The sequence below is a fragment of the Phyllobates terribilis genome, unplaced genomic scaffold (genome assembly GCF_046119375.1).
Source record: "Phyllobates terribilis strain yellow unplaced genomic scaffold, ASM4611937v1 Scaffold_2__4_contigs__length_985480577, whole genome shotgun sequence".
In the NCBI taxonomy this organism is placed as follows: domain Eukaryota; kingdom Metazoa; phylum Chordata; class Amphibia; order Anura; family Dendrobatidae; genus Phyllobates; species Phyllobates terribilis.
The window spans coordinates 848028094-848044486 of NW_027362762.1; the positions used below are offsets into that span (position 1 = coordinate 848028094).

The 16393-nt window shown below is 40.6% G+C and overlaps 1 protein-coding gene across 1 annotated transcript in view; it reads left to right on the top strand.

Moving 5' to 3' along the window:
* Positions 1-16393, top strand: part of FOXN1 (forkhead box N1) — an 83458-nt gene that overhangs the window by 38703 nt on the left and 28362 nt on the right. The window contains exons 3-5 of the mRNA XM_073667850.1: positions 3265-3413; positions 9263-9712; positions 14137-14262. Coding sequence (XP_073523951.1) covers positions 3265-3413; positions 9263-9712; positions 14137-14262 — 725 coding nt within the window. The remainder of the gene's footprint in view (positions 1-3264; positions 3414-9262; positions 9713-14136; positions 14263-16393) is intronic.

Genomic DNA, 16393 nt, shown 5'->3' on the forward strand with positions numbered 1-16393 from the left:
AATGCGATAAATCTTGTAGAATTTATTGGGAGAGGTTGAATGTGATGGACATGCCTGAGGGCTCGGTTGCTACAGAGGTATTGCATCTCACCCAGACGTGCGATATCTCACTCTCAGGTAAGGATGGAGTGTGGACCAGGACCCCAACACCTGCATGCATTACACCACATTTCCGGGGGGCAGGGCGACCGATATGCTCCAAGTAGAGCACGACAGTCGCTGTCCCTGGCTGGAGTGGGGAGAGGGAACACCTAGGAAAGGGGGAACCCTCTAGTGCAGGAGCAGGGAGGAAGCAGTTCCTGGGTACACCTAGGGAGAGGTACAAAAGGTGGGCACCATCTTAGTTCAGAGAGAAGTCGGTTCAGTGGAGTCAGAGAAAGAGGATGTGACAGAGCAGGACTCTGTGGAGCTCTGCTCCGGACGCGGGTCTAGCCTGTGAGACCCAGTCAGCACTGAAAGGAGGGAGAGAGAGTAGGGGAGAAGAGATGAAGAAGAGCGGAGGAGGCTCCAGGAACACTGAGGAAAGAAGGGACCCCAGGGGTGTGGACCGGCTGGTAGCCACCATACGCCTGCATCTACCTGAGTAGTGGGGTCAGGCCAAGGGGGAGACTGGTCCCCGAAACTAGTAGAGGCGGGGAACTACCCTCAACTAGAAACCGGAGGCTGTGACATTTTATATGGTGCAGCCCCTCTCTACACCCGCTAGGAAGGCACCACATAGGGTGAGGGAAACTGGCACCGAAGTTTACCCAGAGAAGGCCCGAGGCAGCCGGACAGAAGCGTGGTCACTGGTGGGGTATGACAGGCCAGAGGAAGGATACGCAAAGGGGGTCCTGCGAAGCGCTCCAAAATCATCTGGGAGTTGGCAGAGCCCCTCACCTGGTGAACATGGTGCGACACGGGAAGTTACTGCTGGCCGGAGTAATGTGGAATAACGAACTGTGAGTAAAGACCCTGGACTGCATTACAGAGACTCTGAGTCATTATTCCCACGCACCATCTCCCCCATCATCCACCTACACTTCCCGGGGGCTACACTCTTCCCGTGGGGAGTTATACCATCCCTGTGCTGCTCACCAACATCAGCCCCAGCGGTCTGCCCTGCAGCGGCAGTTCATCCTGACCGCAATCCACGGGTGGCGTAGTCGGACATTTGAAAATAATGAAAACCATATCAATAGACTGCCACTGGTTTGACCACCCTGAGCCACGGGACCGGGTCATCGCCACGGTGACTACAACCCCCAGCATCCCACCAAAGGCCCTGTTCCGGGTTCCCCACGCGGCCCAGGGGGCGAGTCATAACTATGTAACTTTCTGTTGAATGAAAGCAGAGAAATTACTATTTTGCAAAGATTCTCCTTGTTTACTAATATATTTAACCCAACTCAATGTTATTTTATGCTACCAGAGGATATACCTAAAATTTTTAAGTATAACTATGTAAGAGATATGTTTTAGTTGGTATATATGATATGTCTTTTGTGTACAATTAAAGAAGTACTTCCATCAAAGTTTTTATCCCCTTAATATATTACAATCATCATATTATTTAACACTGTGTACAATTGCTAATTTTGCCTTTCTACCCAGTTAATTGTTCTGTTTTTTTCTCCTCTATGTAAAAACAGGAAGTCTCTTTTCCCTGCATAAATCATCCCCCTCTTCAACTTCTGACCCAGCGGCTTCGTCCTCCCGCCGGCCATAGACTTTTTCAGTGACATAACTTGTGCAGAGAAAACTGACCTCCTGTTTCTACAGAGAGCTTAGAAGGATTCAGCTAGTCCGTTTTAAATCACCTGATGTCATAGACCTAATGGAAAACAAAAGAACTAACTGGGTAGAAAGGCAAAATGAGCAACTGTAAGTACACAGTGCTGTATAATATGATGATTGCAATATATTAAGAGGATACAAATGTTGATAGGAGAGCTTAAGTACATCTTTACTTTGTATCGTTCTTGCCCTTCTCCTTTTGATTTTCTGCCTCCTAATGACTAATAGTCTTGGCTCCACTCAGTTTTGCCCACGTTGTTAAGCCCTTGTCTCTTTAGCCGACATGCACCATTATACTTTATGGAACAGCATCCATTTAATTAGACTCAGTCTTTCAGTCATATCAGGATAGAAGACAACCACTTACAGCTGAACTCTACATGACACCTCATTTTGTACATACCAGGATAGATTCAATACTCCATGGTCCCCCCTGAGGCCCAAAAGTAAAGTCAGCTAAGAATGTTTTTTTTTTTAATCAGTCTTTAACTTGAACTTGAACGTGAACTGTTATTAACCGTGTTAGATGTAGAGCAGGAGCCCCGGGAAAGGTTGTACTCTTTGTAAATGATTTTTAAATATTTTTATCATTTTCGTGTGTAGCATATCCAGAACTTATACAAAACTTGTAGAAAGCAGAAAAAATGTAAAGTCTTATCCAACGACCAGAAGCTACGAAAAAGTCTCACTGATTATATATTACAAATTATAGCAAAACTCCTTATACGGTCATGAATCAAAAGGTTTCCATGGTTTGAACAAACCCCCAATTATAAAGGGACTGGTGAGGAGTAAAGCAAGTCACTGTGGTCAATAACCCAAGATAAGCTGGTATCGTATGGGGGAGCAAGTTCATACAGCCGTACTGTGGGTGTTTTACTGTAAACTAGGCAGATTATTTTCATTCTGCACACTACATAAAATACTATATGTTATCTATACTTTTAGAACTGTTGATGAATTTTACACTTCTGGAGTGAACATTTGCCCCCTTTACTTTCACTTATCAAAAACAAAATACAGTTTCCATTTTAGAATCAGCTTTTCTTTATTAAATAAAGAAAAGAGAACAAAACACTTGTTTAAGGTCTGGAAAAAAATGTATTGCCACACAACCATTAACTACAAGAGTCACTGAAGGGATCCGCTCCTATCCTATTGACTTGACTTGGCATGTCACTATCTATATTGTCAAAACACAAAGACCCACTCCCTTTAAACTCATTTTTCTCTTAGCGATATACATTACTGTTACTTTTAACTTGATGTGCCAAAGAGGGGGTGAGGGCAGAATGGAAAATGAGGTGGGTTATACTGTATGTTAATCTTATTTGTCAAAAAAATGGTCCTTGTATTGTTACTTTGGGGGTCCCTTGGTGGATTTTACTCTTGAGCTACTTGTTATAAGTGTTAGTTGACCAAATAAAATATATTTAAAAATAAATAAATTTTATATTGCCTACTAATTCCATCTTGTTTTCTTTATAGGTTTTATATCCAATCAGAGTTTAATAATGCAAGACCAGCCAAGCATGACTTTTACATCAGGATCTCTGGATAATGAGTGTTCTCCCATAAACCAAGCAGATGAGGTTATACAGGATCAAACAAGTTCACTGACATCTTGTTTAACTTTGGTAAGTAGACATTACATCAGGAGAGCAGTAGTGCCCATGTGAATAGATGATCCTTGGGCACCCATGTCCATGTCTCTGGATCTCCGGTTGTCCTACAAAGGACTGTAATCCAGAAACACAACACAAGGACTGCACTTTTTGAAATGCTCTAACCTAGTTTTCATGCCATCACAATTTATCCCACATCTTGTAAGGCCACGTTCACACATTCAGTATTTGGTCAGTATTTTACATCAGTATTTGCAAGTTAAAACCAGGAGTGGGTGATAAATACAGAAGTGGTGACGTGTTTCTATTATACTTTTCCTCTGATTGCTCCACTCCTGATTTTAGCTTACAAATACTGATGTAAAATTCTGAACATGTGAATGTGGCCTAAGTAAGTGCCATTTTCAGTGTCAGTGGTTATAATGTTATGGCTGGTCACTGTATAGTAAAAATGACAAATCTGCCTCAATAACACACATTTTTTTGGTAAATATGAAGAACTAGGTTTGGGTGATCACTCGGAAATCACCAATATTTACATGTAAATGGAATTTATTTTGTCACAGTTCATCCCTAAAAAAGTGATTAGCGAATCTATAGTTGCAAGCAGAAAATGTACCATACATACATACAGTGGGAAAAAATAAGTATTTGATACACTGACAATTTTGCACGTTTTCCCACCTTCAAAGAATGGAGTGGTCTGTAATTTTTATCGTAGATGCACTTCACCTGTGAGAGACAGAATCTTAAAGAAAAATCCAGAAAATCACATTGTATGATATTTACATAATTAGTTTGCATTTTATTACATGAAATAAGTATTTGATACAATAGAAAAACAAAACAGAACTTAATATTTGGAACAGAAACCTTTGTTTGCAATTACAGAGGTCAGACATTTCCTGTATTTCTTGACCAGGTTTGCACACACTGCAGCAGGGATTTTGGCCCACTCCTCCATACAGATCTTCTCCAGATCTTTCAGGTTTCGGGGCTGTCACTGGGCAACATTGAGTTTCAGCTCCCTCCAAAGATTTTCTATTGGGTTCAGGTCTGGAGACTGGCTAGGCCACACCAGGACCTTGAAATTCTTCTTACAGAGCCACTTCTTGTCCTGGCTGTGTGTTTCGGGTCATTCTCATGCTGGAAGACCCAGCCGCGACCCATCTTCAATGCTCTTACTGAGGGAAGGAGGTTGTTGGTCAAAATCTCGCGATACATGATCCCATCCATCCTCCCTTTAGTACGGTGTAGTCGTCCTGTCCTCTTTGCAGAAAAGCACGCCCAAAGTATGATGTTTCCCCCACTATACTTCACGGTTGGGACGGTGTTCTTGAGGTTGTACTCATCCTTCTTCTTCCTCCAAACATGGCGAGTGGAATTGATACCAAAAAGTTCTATTTTGGACTCATCTGACCACATGACCTTCTCCCATACCTCCTCTGAATCATCCAGATGGTCATTGACAAACTTCAAACGGGCCTAGACATGTGCTGGCGGGAGTAGTGGGACCTTGCGTGCCCTGCAGGATTTTAATCCATGATGGTGTAGCGTGTTTCTAACAGAAATGTTTGAGTCTGTGGTGCCAGCTCTCTTCAAGGCATTGATCAAGTCCTCCTGTGTAGTTGTTGGCTGATTCCTGACCTTTCTCAGAATTATCCTGCCCCCATGAGGCGAGATCTTGTATGGAGCCCCAGACAGAGGAAGATTGACAGTCATCTTGTGTTTCTTCCATTTTCTAATAATTGTGCCAACAGTTGTTGCCTTCACACCTATTGTCCTGTAGCCCATACCAGCCTTGTGCAAGTCTACAATATTGTCCCTGGTGTCCTTAGGCAGCTCTTTAGTCTTGGCCATGGTGGAGAGGTTGGAGTGTGATTGATTGAGTGTGTGCACATGTGTCTTTTATACAGGTAATAAGTGCAGAGTAGGAGGGCTTCTTAAAGAAAAACTAACAGGTCTTAAAGAAAAACTAACAGGAGAGACAGAATTCTTGCTGGTTGGTAGGCGATCAAATACTTATTTAATGCAATAAATGCAATTTAATTATTTAAAAATCATACAATGTAATTTTCAGTTTTTTTATTTTTAGATTCTGACTCTTACAGGTGAACTGTACCTACAATAAAAACTTACAGACCACTCCATTCTTTGTAGGTGGGAAAACGTGCAAAATCAGCAGTGTATCAAATACTTATTTTCCTCACTGTACGTACATGTGTTACATAGAATCCAAAGTTTTTGAAAGCACCAAAATGTCAGCTGTGCCATTCTGGACAGGTACTAGTTTTATGTTGTTAATAGGGATTTTCTATAGATGCAGTTGTTCTGTATAGGAAATAATGCAGAAACATTGAAACTACGGCATGAAAAATAATCTGTTGGATAACAGGGAATTCAGTTTCCTTTCTTCTTGCCACTCTTCCATAAAGGCCAGATTTGTGGAGCAAATGATTGATAGTTGTCCTGTGGACAGATTCTCCCACCTGAGCTATAGATATCTGCAGCTCTTCCATCACCAAGTTACCATGGGCTTTTGGCAGCTTCTCCAATTAGTAATTAGTGCTCTCATTACTTGGGATGTCAGTTTAGGTGGACAGCAATGTCTAGATAGGTTTGCAGTTGTGCTATACTCCTTCCATTTTTGATGATGGATTGAACAATGCTCCATGAGATGTTCAGAGCTTGGGTTATTTTTTATAACCTAACCCTGTTTCACTCTTCTCCACAACTTTATCTCCGACCTGTCTGGTGTGTTCCTTAGTTTTCATGATGCAGTTTCATCCCAAATGTTCTCATACAAACTGCACAGAACAACTGTATTTATACTGAGAATAAATTACACACAGGAGCACGCAATTTATTAATTATGTGACTTCTGGAGGTAATTGGTCACTCGAGATTTTATTTAGGCGTATCAGACTACAGAGTGCTGAATACAAGTGAACACCACTATTTTTATATTTAGATTTTTTAAATAATTATAAAACCATATATCATTTCCTTTACATTTCACAAATACTTGCTACTTTGTGTTGCTATAGACAAAATCCAAGAGAAAAACAAAATGAATGCATACCCTGCAGTAAATAAATAAATAGCAACACTGCATGAAAATAATATAGGGTACTTGGTTAACATATTTTTGATAAAAAAACATAAAAGCCATCCCACCACGTCACGGTGACCCTATTCGGGACAGTCCTAACCTCTAGTATTAAAACCTTGTGTCTAATGATGTACTGTATATGTGAATAAGGACTAAGAAAGCCCTGACTAATGGCACCCAGAAGTGGGGAGTTTTTTAACGTAATGTCTAAGAAGTTAGTAGGGGTTTGGTCCTTCTCAGGCCTTATTCAAATACACGTCATTAGACATGTGGTAAGGTTTTAATACTATAAGGTAGGACCATCCTGAATAGGGTCACCGTGAAGTGATGGGATGGCTTTTACATTTTTTTTACAAGAAATAGTCAAAACGTCTCCATATAAATTGAAATTTAATCTGTATGGCCAGATTCGGCGAATTGATTTGCTTTGCTTTCATGGTTGTACAATCTTTCTAAGTAACATCTGCAGCAGACATATGACTAGCCTAGCCTGAATACCTAAGCTAGGTAGGGAATATTAAATATATGACTGTCCTCATAATCTGGAATGCATATTTTAAGTGATTTCAAGGTTAAGGTACATACACTGCCTTAGGCCCCTGTTGGCTGAAAGGTGACCCACACATCCAGGAATATTTTTTTTGGTTTCATTTTGCAGGTGAAGTAGGAATAATCGGCTATATATTTCCAGTATGATCTTTTAATGACCCCAGAGATATAATAACATAACTGTCATTTAGTATCTTGATTTAATACAAGATAAGGCAACTCCGATTACAATTTAAGGAATGTAGCATCGCTCTGGGGTATGAGCCAGAAGCACTTATATAGCAATTTACAAATAAAAGTGCAATAAGTTCAAACACAATTATATTCACCGTATCAACTCTTAATGATCTTTCTTAGCAAGTGTCAATAGATTATAGAAACCAGTCAGTAATTGGTTGTGTAATGGAAAAAGAACAGTTATAGATTATGCCTGGTCCACATTTACACTGCGCTCTACACTGAGCACTGCGTCGGATTTTCAGTCTAAGTCCCCAAAAAACAGGATGCGGATGGGACAGCCAATTGTAATCCTTCTGACTTCTGTCAGTGTCCTCCTTTTTTAGATAGACACAAAAACATAACCTATTTTTTTCTGGAATTTAAATAGAAACCCCAATGCAGTCTGAATCATAGAGCTTAGTACGAATGTGCACCTAGCCTTAGTTTTTACTGATTGAAGTAAATATTTGAGGACTAATTAAAGGCCCCGTCACACTTAGCGACACTGCAACGATCCCGACAACGATATGACCTTTCAGGGATCGTTGCTGCGTCGCTATGTGGTCGCTGGTGAGCTGTCAAACAGGCAGGCTCACCAACGATCAGGGGAGCAGCGACATCGTGGAAAGAATCTTTCCACAATGTCCTGCTCCTGGTTACCAGCCTGCTGCTGAAGCAGGAGCAGGCTGGTAACCATGGTAAACATCGGGTTACTAGAGGCACACGTGCCCCTAGTAACCCGTTGTTTATCATGGTTACCACTCTGCTACAGTGAGCGGGAGGTTACCGCTCACTTTAGCAGGCTCGTAACCATGATAAACAACGGGTTACTAGGTGCGCGTGTGCCCCTAGTAACCCAATGTTTATCATGGTTACCAGCCTGATCGCTGCTCCCGCTGGTCACACACAGCGATGTGTGCTGACCAGCGGGAGAGCAACAACCAAAAAATGGTCCAGGACATTCTGCAGCAATCAGCGACCTCACAGCAGGGGCCTGATCGTTGCAAAGTGTCACACATAGCGACATCGCTGGTGAGGTCGCTGTTGCATCACCAAAACCGTGACTCAGCAGCGATCTTGCTAGCGATCTCGCTATGTGAGACGGGGGCTCAAGTTGCTTTCTATGACCTTGAAATTACTGATATTGTAAGTAGAAATGATTCTCAAAGACTTTGAAAGTCTTTACCGTCTTGATCCATTTGTGTATATTTTTGTTCTTTTCTGTTCATTTGTTGTCTAAACAGTCTTAAGGGGCATCTGTCAGTAGGATGAACCCTCCTAGGTTATCTATATGGACATACAGATCATAGAAAGTTGAATAAAATTATATCTTGATATCTGTGATCTGATATTTTATTTAAGAGAAATCCACGTTTTTTTTATATGTGAATAAGTTGTTAAGATCTATGGGCCGGACATAGATCTCCATGAGAATCTGCTTTCAGAGCTTGTTTTAAATGAAAGGGGGCGTTACCAGTGTGAGACATGTAATAACTGACAGTCCCCTCTCCTGATTTACATGTCTCACACTGGTAATGTCTCCTTTCATTTAAAACAAGCTCTGGAGGCACATTGGCATGCAGATCAGTGTCTGGCCCATAGATCTTAACAGCTCATCTACATATTAAGAAAAAATGTAAATTTCACCGGAATAAAAAATCAGATTGTAGCTATCATGATATTACTTTATTCAACTTTCTATGAGCAGTGTGCACATTTAAGAGGGTTCATTCTACTGACAGATGCCCTTTAAAAATGTCCTACAAATTTACTGCTGTAGAATCTCAGTAGTTCCTCTACATGGTGGAGGATGGTGCTGCCTCCGACATAGACACAGTAGCACCCTGCTCCTATCTGCTTCCTTATATCCACTATGATTTATGTCATATCACATGGGGGTCTTCATTGCAGCCAATGAGGCTTTATATGAGAGTTATCCATAAATCTGTACTAAAACAGTCTTGTTTTTTGGCCATTTTAGGACAGTTATGGTGGAAACACACATGATTCTGACAGCCAGGCTGAAAGAAAAAGCTCAGATTCATCCATGAGCCCTGACCTTTCCTTGTCACCCCAGGACCACATTTCTATGAGATTTTCAGGAAAGGTCTCTCCAAGAGATGAATACAGGAGGTACAGCTGTGATGACCCAACAGAAATCAGTTTTGGTAAATTCATCAAGGAGAAAAATCATTTTCATCCCTACAAGAGGCAATTCAGCGATGTTTTCCCAGATACTCTCCACTCTATGTCTCTTGGGGAGAAGCCTTTCAAAAGCTTGGATGGAATAGACAGCTTTGAAAATGTCTGCGGTTCTACCTGTCCAGAAGACACTGAATCATTTGTCACACATATTCCAGATATAGACGCGCAAACATGGTGTAATTCTATACAGTACAGCACCAGCCATGATGAAGGCTCCCAGATGATGGTAAGCTTATTACATTATGTTAATGGAATGATTCATAAAAACTAGCCATGGAGTACAACCAACACACTGACAGATCCTGTTTGCTGCAGGCACTTTCCCCCTTTGCTGTGTAGACTGGGACACAATGAGCACAGTCAGAACATTTTTATTAAAGGACAGGAAATGTAATGACCGTTCTATTGCACTGAGGGATGGGACAGGAGTGTAAATGTGGCCATATTCGTTATTTGTGCCGACATCTACTCCTCTGAAGCTAAAGTGAGATGCATGAGACATATCGTCTATCAGCGGCAATTATGTTAAAAGGAAGATAGAGAACTTTTCTAAGTAATTCCTAAATAAATGTAGGTTTTTTTTCTATTTTGGACAGCACTCCCTCTTACACTATATAAAACTAACAGAGAATATATTTCTGTGGCTCCTGCTGTGTCGGACCTATATTATATTTACACCAAAGTACTGTAGAGGCTCTATTCCCTAACAAAAAACACTGATCATCAGCAATCGCTTTAATATTGTGTAAGCGGCCTCGTGTCAGGGGCTGTCCACAAAAGTGTTATTATAAAACCTGCTGCATAAACCTATCGCTATCACTTGAAAAATCACTGCAGACACATATTAATCTTTTTAATACATTTTTAGGCAGTGTCTGTATACGGGTACCATATTGGTAGAAGACATAGGCACAACTGCATTAAAGGGATGGTCCGAAACAAACATTTATTTTAATCCCAAATGTCTGTTTATTTAATTCAATGTTACAATCTGAAATCTTTCATAATATGCTTTAATTAAAAAACTCCCTATCATTCCCTCATTACACTACCCGACTGCTTTCTTTTTTTTTACCTTCTTCCTGTTTGATGATGCTTTGTTTGAGAAAACCCATTGCATGCTGGGATACTCAAATACGCCGTCATCCGGGTGCAAAGGCTGCGGTCACTGCCATAGCCTCTGCCCCCACCCTGAAACAATGAGTCATCAGTGACGCCCATTTCAGGGGCTGGGCTAGTCCCTGATCTACTGAGCATGCTTTGGTTGTCAATTCTGACATATGCTCAGTAGGATCTTGTCACTGTACAATATGCAAAGTGACAGTGTGCTCCCTCCGTCAGCTCTGATGAGAAGTGATGAGCAGGCAAGAGAGCGCACTGTCAGTGCGCATTGTAAGTAGAAAACCCAGTGTGCAGGAAAAGCAGAGACCAGCGCCACCCCATGCAAGATACTAGAAGTAGATTTTCTGTTTATCCCCGTTTATCCTTTTTAGTCTGGCTTCCTTTTTTATAACACTCATGGAGGGGGAAACTAGAGCCCTGAAATTGGTTTTCCTGCCAAAGCACAATCGGTTTACATGAGTCCCTTTCAATTTGACAAGTATAGTGGGGGTTTTTTGTTTATCTTATCTGCTTATCTCTTTTATATGAAAAGTAATCGCACACTAAGTATCAAAGTATAAGTAGATAGAAAACATTAACTTCCCATGTCAAGCCCCATGGAATAAATGGCACTATAATAATAAATAATAACAATTGACCTTTACCAATTCCTGAACCATAATCAACTGTGCTCCTCAGTGCCAGGTCAGGCCATATGACTGTTATGGGTAGTAGGAAGGACAGTGCCGTGGCTATGAGGCCTTTAAAGAGAATCTGTCACCAGGTCAGAAGTGACCAGTTTTGCTCTTATTTTATTTCTGCTGGTCCGCAAAGTATTCTGCTTTTTTTTTTTTAAATCTCCATCAAGCTTCAGAGATGTGGCCCTTTTTATTTAGTGCTAATGTTTATGGTCTTAAGCAAGGAAGTGTGGCTACCAGCAAAATAACGCCCCCGGGGAGTACAGTGAGCCACGCCCTCTTGGTAAAGATCATAAAAAGGTCCTTATCTCTGGATTTCTATGGTGGATTTAAAAAAAAAAAGAAAGCGAGAAAGAAAGAAAGAAATGGACATGTTTGACCTGGTGACAGGTCCTGAGGTGCAGTTAGTGCTCACTGCGGATAATGGAATGGAAATGGTTCAGTGGATGCACATCAGTAGAAAACTAAAGAAATGGCAAAGAAAAGACCAAAACAATCCTTAAATCCTTTTCATATCCTATTAATTTCTGCTTCTGAAGGTGGTGATAGTGGTGGGGGCACACTTCTCCAAGTTATGTTAGATCCCTGAAGTTATAAGAAGTTTAAATTGCCATAGAATAAATCCGCCCCTACATCTTATAATAATTGACCTTGGACCTCCGTGAGATGCTGTGAATACATACGTGCTCCAGCTCTGGGTAGAATAGATATTTCTTGGCTTCTGGGATATGGGTTACTTCTATGGCAAGTTGGTGATGTGATAACCTGTCCTGTCTTGTGCTGTCACATAATATGACTTTTTTTCTTTACGCCTTTATTATTTTTCAAGGTGGTTCTCGCTAAATATGGCTTAAAATAAACTAGTAAGTGCCTTGTAACCATTGATTTGGGACTTTACTGGTAGATAGAAGACGATTCTGCTCTCAGAATCCTTCGGGGCAAGTATGAAGGGCTTCTTTACTGCTTTGTGTTTCTGGCTTTCTGGCATGCTTTTTTCCAATTCCTAATGTGTCTGCATTTCAGTGTTACTTTGCATGTGTCGTAGGGCGGCATGCTCGCCGTGTTTAGTGTCTCAATGAAGAAATGCTCTCGTTTGTCCTGCAGTATATATAGTGCGGTCTGATTTTTTTTCCACAGACTCATGGACTTGCATGGCCGAGTGCAATCCGAATATCAGATGTAAATCGTGCATGCTGCGATTTCTTCCTTGGACAGACTCTGTCCACGGAAAAAAAATCGGACATGTGCACAGCCCCATTGAATAACATTGGTCCGAGAGCGATACAATACCTTGGGGAAGCCACTGGACATAACGGCAGTGATGTTATATCCAGAAATTTCATTTAATACAGTTTTTTTCTTCTTTCGGTCAGGTAAATGCAACAGGTCACATTTTAAAGGGTTATTAAAAGAATAACTTTCTATTTCATAAATCAATAGTTCATGCGAAAATAAGCAACTTTATAACATATCTTATCAGAGAAATCCACTTCTTTCTTCTCCTGGATCCATTTTTCATTTGCATTCAAGGTTAAAATCTGCAAAATCTGTATTCAGTGAACACAGACTTTCCCATTACTGAGAGAGAAGATGACAGTTGGTACCCATATTATTCTATGGAGATGATGGAGAGGAGGAGGCAAGTGCTAACAGCAGACACAGACATTCTGCTGCAAGTTCTCCGGAAATCACAGTTATAGTTCTCCATAGAACTTTATGAGCACCAACTGTCATTTTCTATATCAGTCATGGAAAGTCTGCATCCATTGAAGGCACATTTTATTTGTGAATTCAGAATTTTGAGAATGAAAGATCAGTCCTGGAGGAGAAAGAAGTGGATTTCTTTAAAAAGATATTTTCTTACCTTCACTGATTTTCACTTATTTTCATTGGTTTATGAAAAAAAATCAAACTATGGTTATTCTTTAAAAAGTAATAGTCAGTTTATTTATTTTTTCTATAAATCAATAGTATCTGTGAAAATAAGAAACTATAAAATATATCTTATCAAAGAAATCTGCTTCTTTCTCCTCCTGGACTGATCGTTGATTACTTTCAAAATTCTCAATTCACAGGTAAAATGTGCCTTTAGTGAATGCAGACTTTCCCATTGCTGAAATAGGGAATGGCAGTTGGTGATCATAACGTTCTATGGAGAATTGTAATTGTCTCTAGCTCCTCCCTCCTCTCCATAGAACACTATGAGCACCAACTGTCATCTCCTATCACAGTCATGGAAAAGTCTGTCTCCACTGAATACAGATTTTACAGATATTAGCCAAGAATTTTGAGAGTGAAAGATCAGTCAAGGAGAAGAAAGAATCAGATTTCTCTGATAAGATATATTACAAAGTTATTTTCATGTGTACTATTAGTTTATGAAATAAAAATTAAAACAACGGTTACACTTTCAAGATCAACAAAGCCCAATATTCATACGAGCTAATTTCTGAATAACTTCTTAAGGTATCATGCACACAGATATTATGGATACATGTGATCATAGTATTTTATGGGATCATACTGTAACCGCTATAAGAAAAAAAATGCAGTTTCGTCCATTGTACAAAGCGTTGCCTTTGGTGCCTCTGAGTACGGCGAAACAAAGCTTTGTGCTGGGATATGTATTTGAAAAAAACTGCATGATAATTGTACTTTTTTAAATATTTATTGATATTTCATTCCTGTCTGGGCTATCTGCATTGTATACTGTTCATAGCATGCTCACATTAGCATTATACAAGTGTCCAGATTGGATCAGTCCATCCAGCCATGCATCCATTGCATAATAATAGACCTAAGCTCAGAAATGAATGAAATTAAAGCTATAAATGTGTCATTCTCTTTGTAGCTGGGATCAGACGTAAAGCTGAAGCCACAATCTCTGCTTATGAGACAGCAAGAGAAAGAACAAAGGATGTACTGGTCCCAGTCCCCGACACAGCAGATCTACTGCGCCCCACAAACATTTCCTCAGGTAGGTCACGCTTTCCTGATTTTAAGGTTTACAAAACACATATGTTACTAAAGTAAAAAAGTAAGGATTTGCCTAAACATTCTCTACAAGATTAAAGAAAAGAAAAACATTTAATTATTGATTGCTTGAATGAATGTTTGAATGAGCAAACAAATAATTCATAGAAGAACAAAGAAAAGGGTTAAAATCTAAAATGACACTTAAAGGGGTTGTCTGAACCAAACAGGTGAAATGTAACATTACATCAGGACCATTCAGATGAATTGCCATCCCTTTAATACTAGGAAAGCTCAAGTCTGCAAGAACAGAGAAACCTCTGCGCTGGCTCATTTTCTCCTGCATGAAAAACGGACACATTTTCATATCGCTGTCTTAAAGGAGTCCTCTCAAGTTTGGAAATTATCCCCTATCTATGGGATAGGATAGAACTTCTTGAATGCTGAGATCCCTTCCGATCCCGAGAATGTGAATGGAGCGATGGTCGATCCTCCATTCTGCAGCACTCCATTCTTCATTCTTATTAGACTGCTGAAGACCAGCCGAGCGCCAAGGGTGTGATTATAATAGGTGCAAGGGGTCTGGAGACTAGAGGGGCCCCAAAGGTCCCTTTGCCCCATAGGAAAAGACTATTACTATTAAAGACAAGTGATAATTGGGGACCCTGTTGGAAGTTACACCCCTGCGGAGCGCAGCACCCCATTATCTCCAATGATCCCATTAAGAATGAATGGAGCAGCAAATCGACCAATGCTTTATTTGCACAAGGCTCTCAGGAACGGTGGGGGTCCCAGCAGTGAAACCCCCAGCAATCAGGAAATGATCTCCTATTTTTGCAAAGTTGAGAATACCCATTTAAATTCACTTTGACTTCGGTAAAATACACCATAGGGGTTCAGGTAAAAAAAAAACACCAGTCAAGTCTTCAAAATCCAGACGTGATTGGCTCCGTGTGTGTCCTCGTGTGCTCATCCATATTGTGATTGGGTGCAGGACAGACTAAAATTGAATAAGCTGTTCTAAAATACTAAAATACGATCCTCTGAACAAGCTCTTATTAGCAAATTGTCTCAAAACTAAACAACACCTTTAATACGCTACATACATCTAAAATCAGACTAATAAAATCCCACTGGACTTGATGAAAACAATTTGTCAATGTTTGAAAAAGTGCTAGTCAAAATAATGAAAAACTAAATAGAATTGTGGGGAAAAAAGTTGTTTCTTTGCTGCTAATGCTAATATAATGTAGATGGAAAAAAAGGTCCTGCCTTTATAGTTTATTAACTTCATTGTGTATAGTGCTGCAGTGCCATATTACATATGTAGTATCTAAATAGTTCACTTGTAAACAGCTAGCACTGCCTTAATGGGGTTGTCCGGTCCAAATCAAAAAGTCTGCAGTCACTCTGTGTGATTGCAGACTTATGAATCCTACCAGTGCACACACTGTGCTTTGCGGGGATTCGCCGATTTCTTAGCCGGGACCGGAGGATATGTATGATTTATCCATACTTCCAGCCAGTGGACGCAACCTCGCTCCATATATTTGTACAAGTATATGGAGCGAGGCCACGCACACTAAACGGGCTCTGGCTGGGAGTATGTATAACTCATACATACCCTCTGGTTATGGCTCAGAAACCAGCGAATCCCCACAGCGCACAGGGCATGCACTGGGGGGAGTCATAAATCTGCAGTCACACAGAGTAACTGCAGACTTATAGATTTGGACTGGACAACTCCTTTAAAAGGGTTTTCTGTTTTCGGAAAACCTCTGTTCCCCGGATGCAGTTTCTTTTAAAAAATAACTGGTCTTTACTCGCCCATCCCCGGGCCTAGCACTGAATCTCCGCTACTGCTCCTGGTGTCTATTATTGTTTGCCGCATTGACGTCAAGTCAGTCAATAACTAAGCTCAGCACCTCTGAGCGGCTCATGTCATTCATCTCAGTCACTGAGCTCACTGATTGGCTGCAGTGCTGTTGACATGACTTCAGCACTGCAGACAATAACAGTCACTGGGAGCAGCAGCAGAGACTCAGCTCTGAATGCGGGGTGGATTAGTAAAGATTCAGAATAGTTTGTTTTTATTAATACAAACTGCTTCCGAGGGAGTGGTGTTTCACAAAATG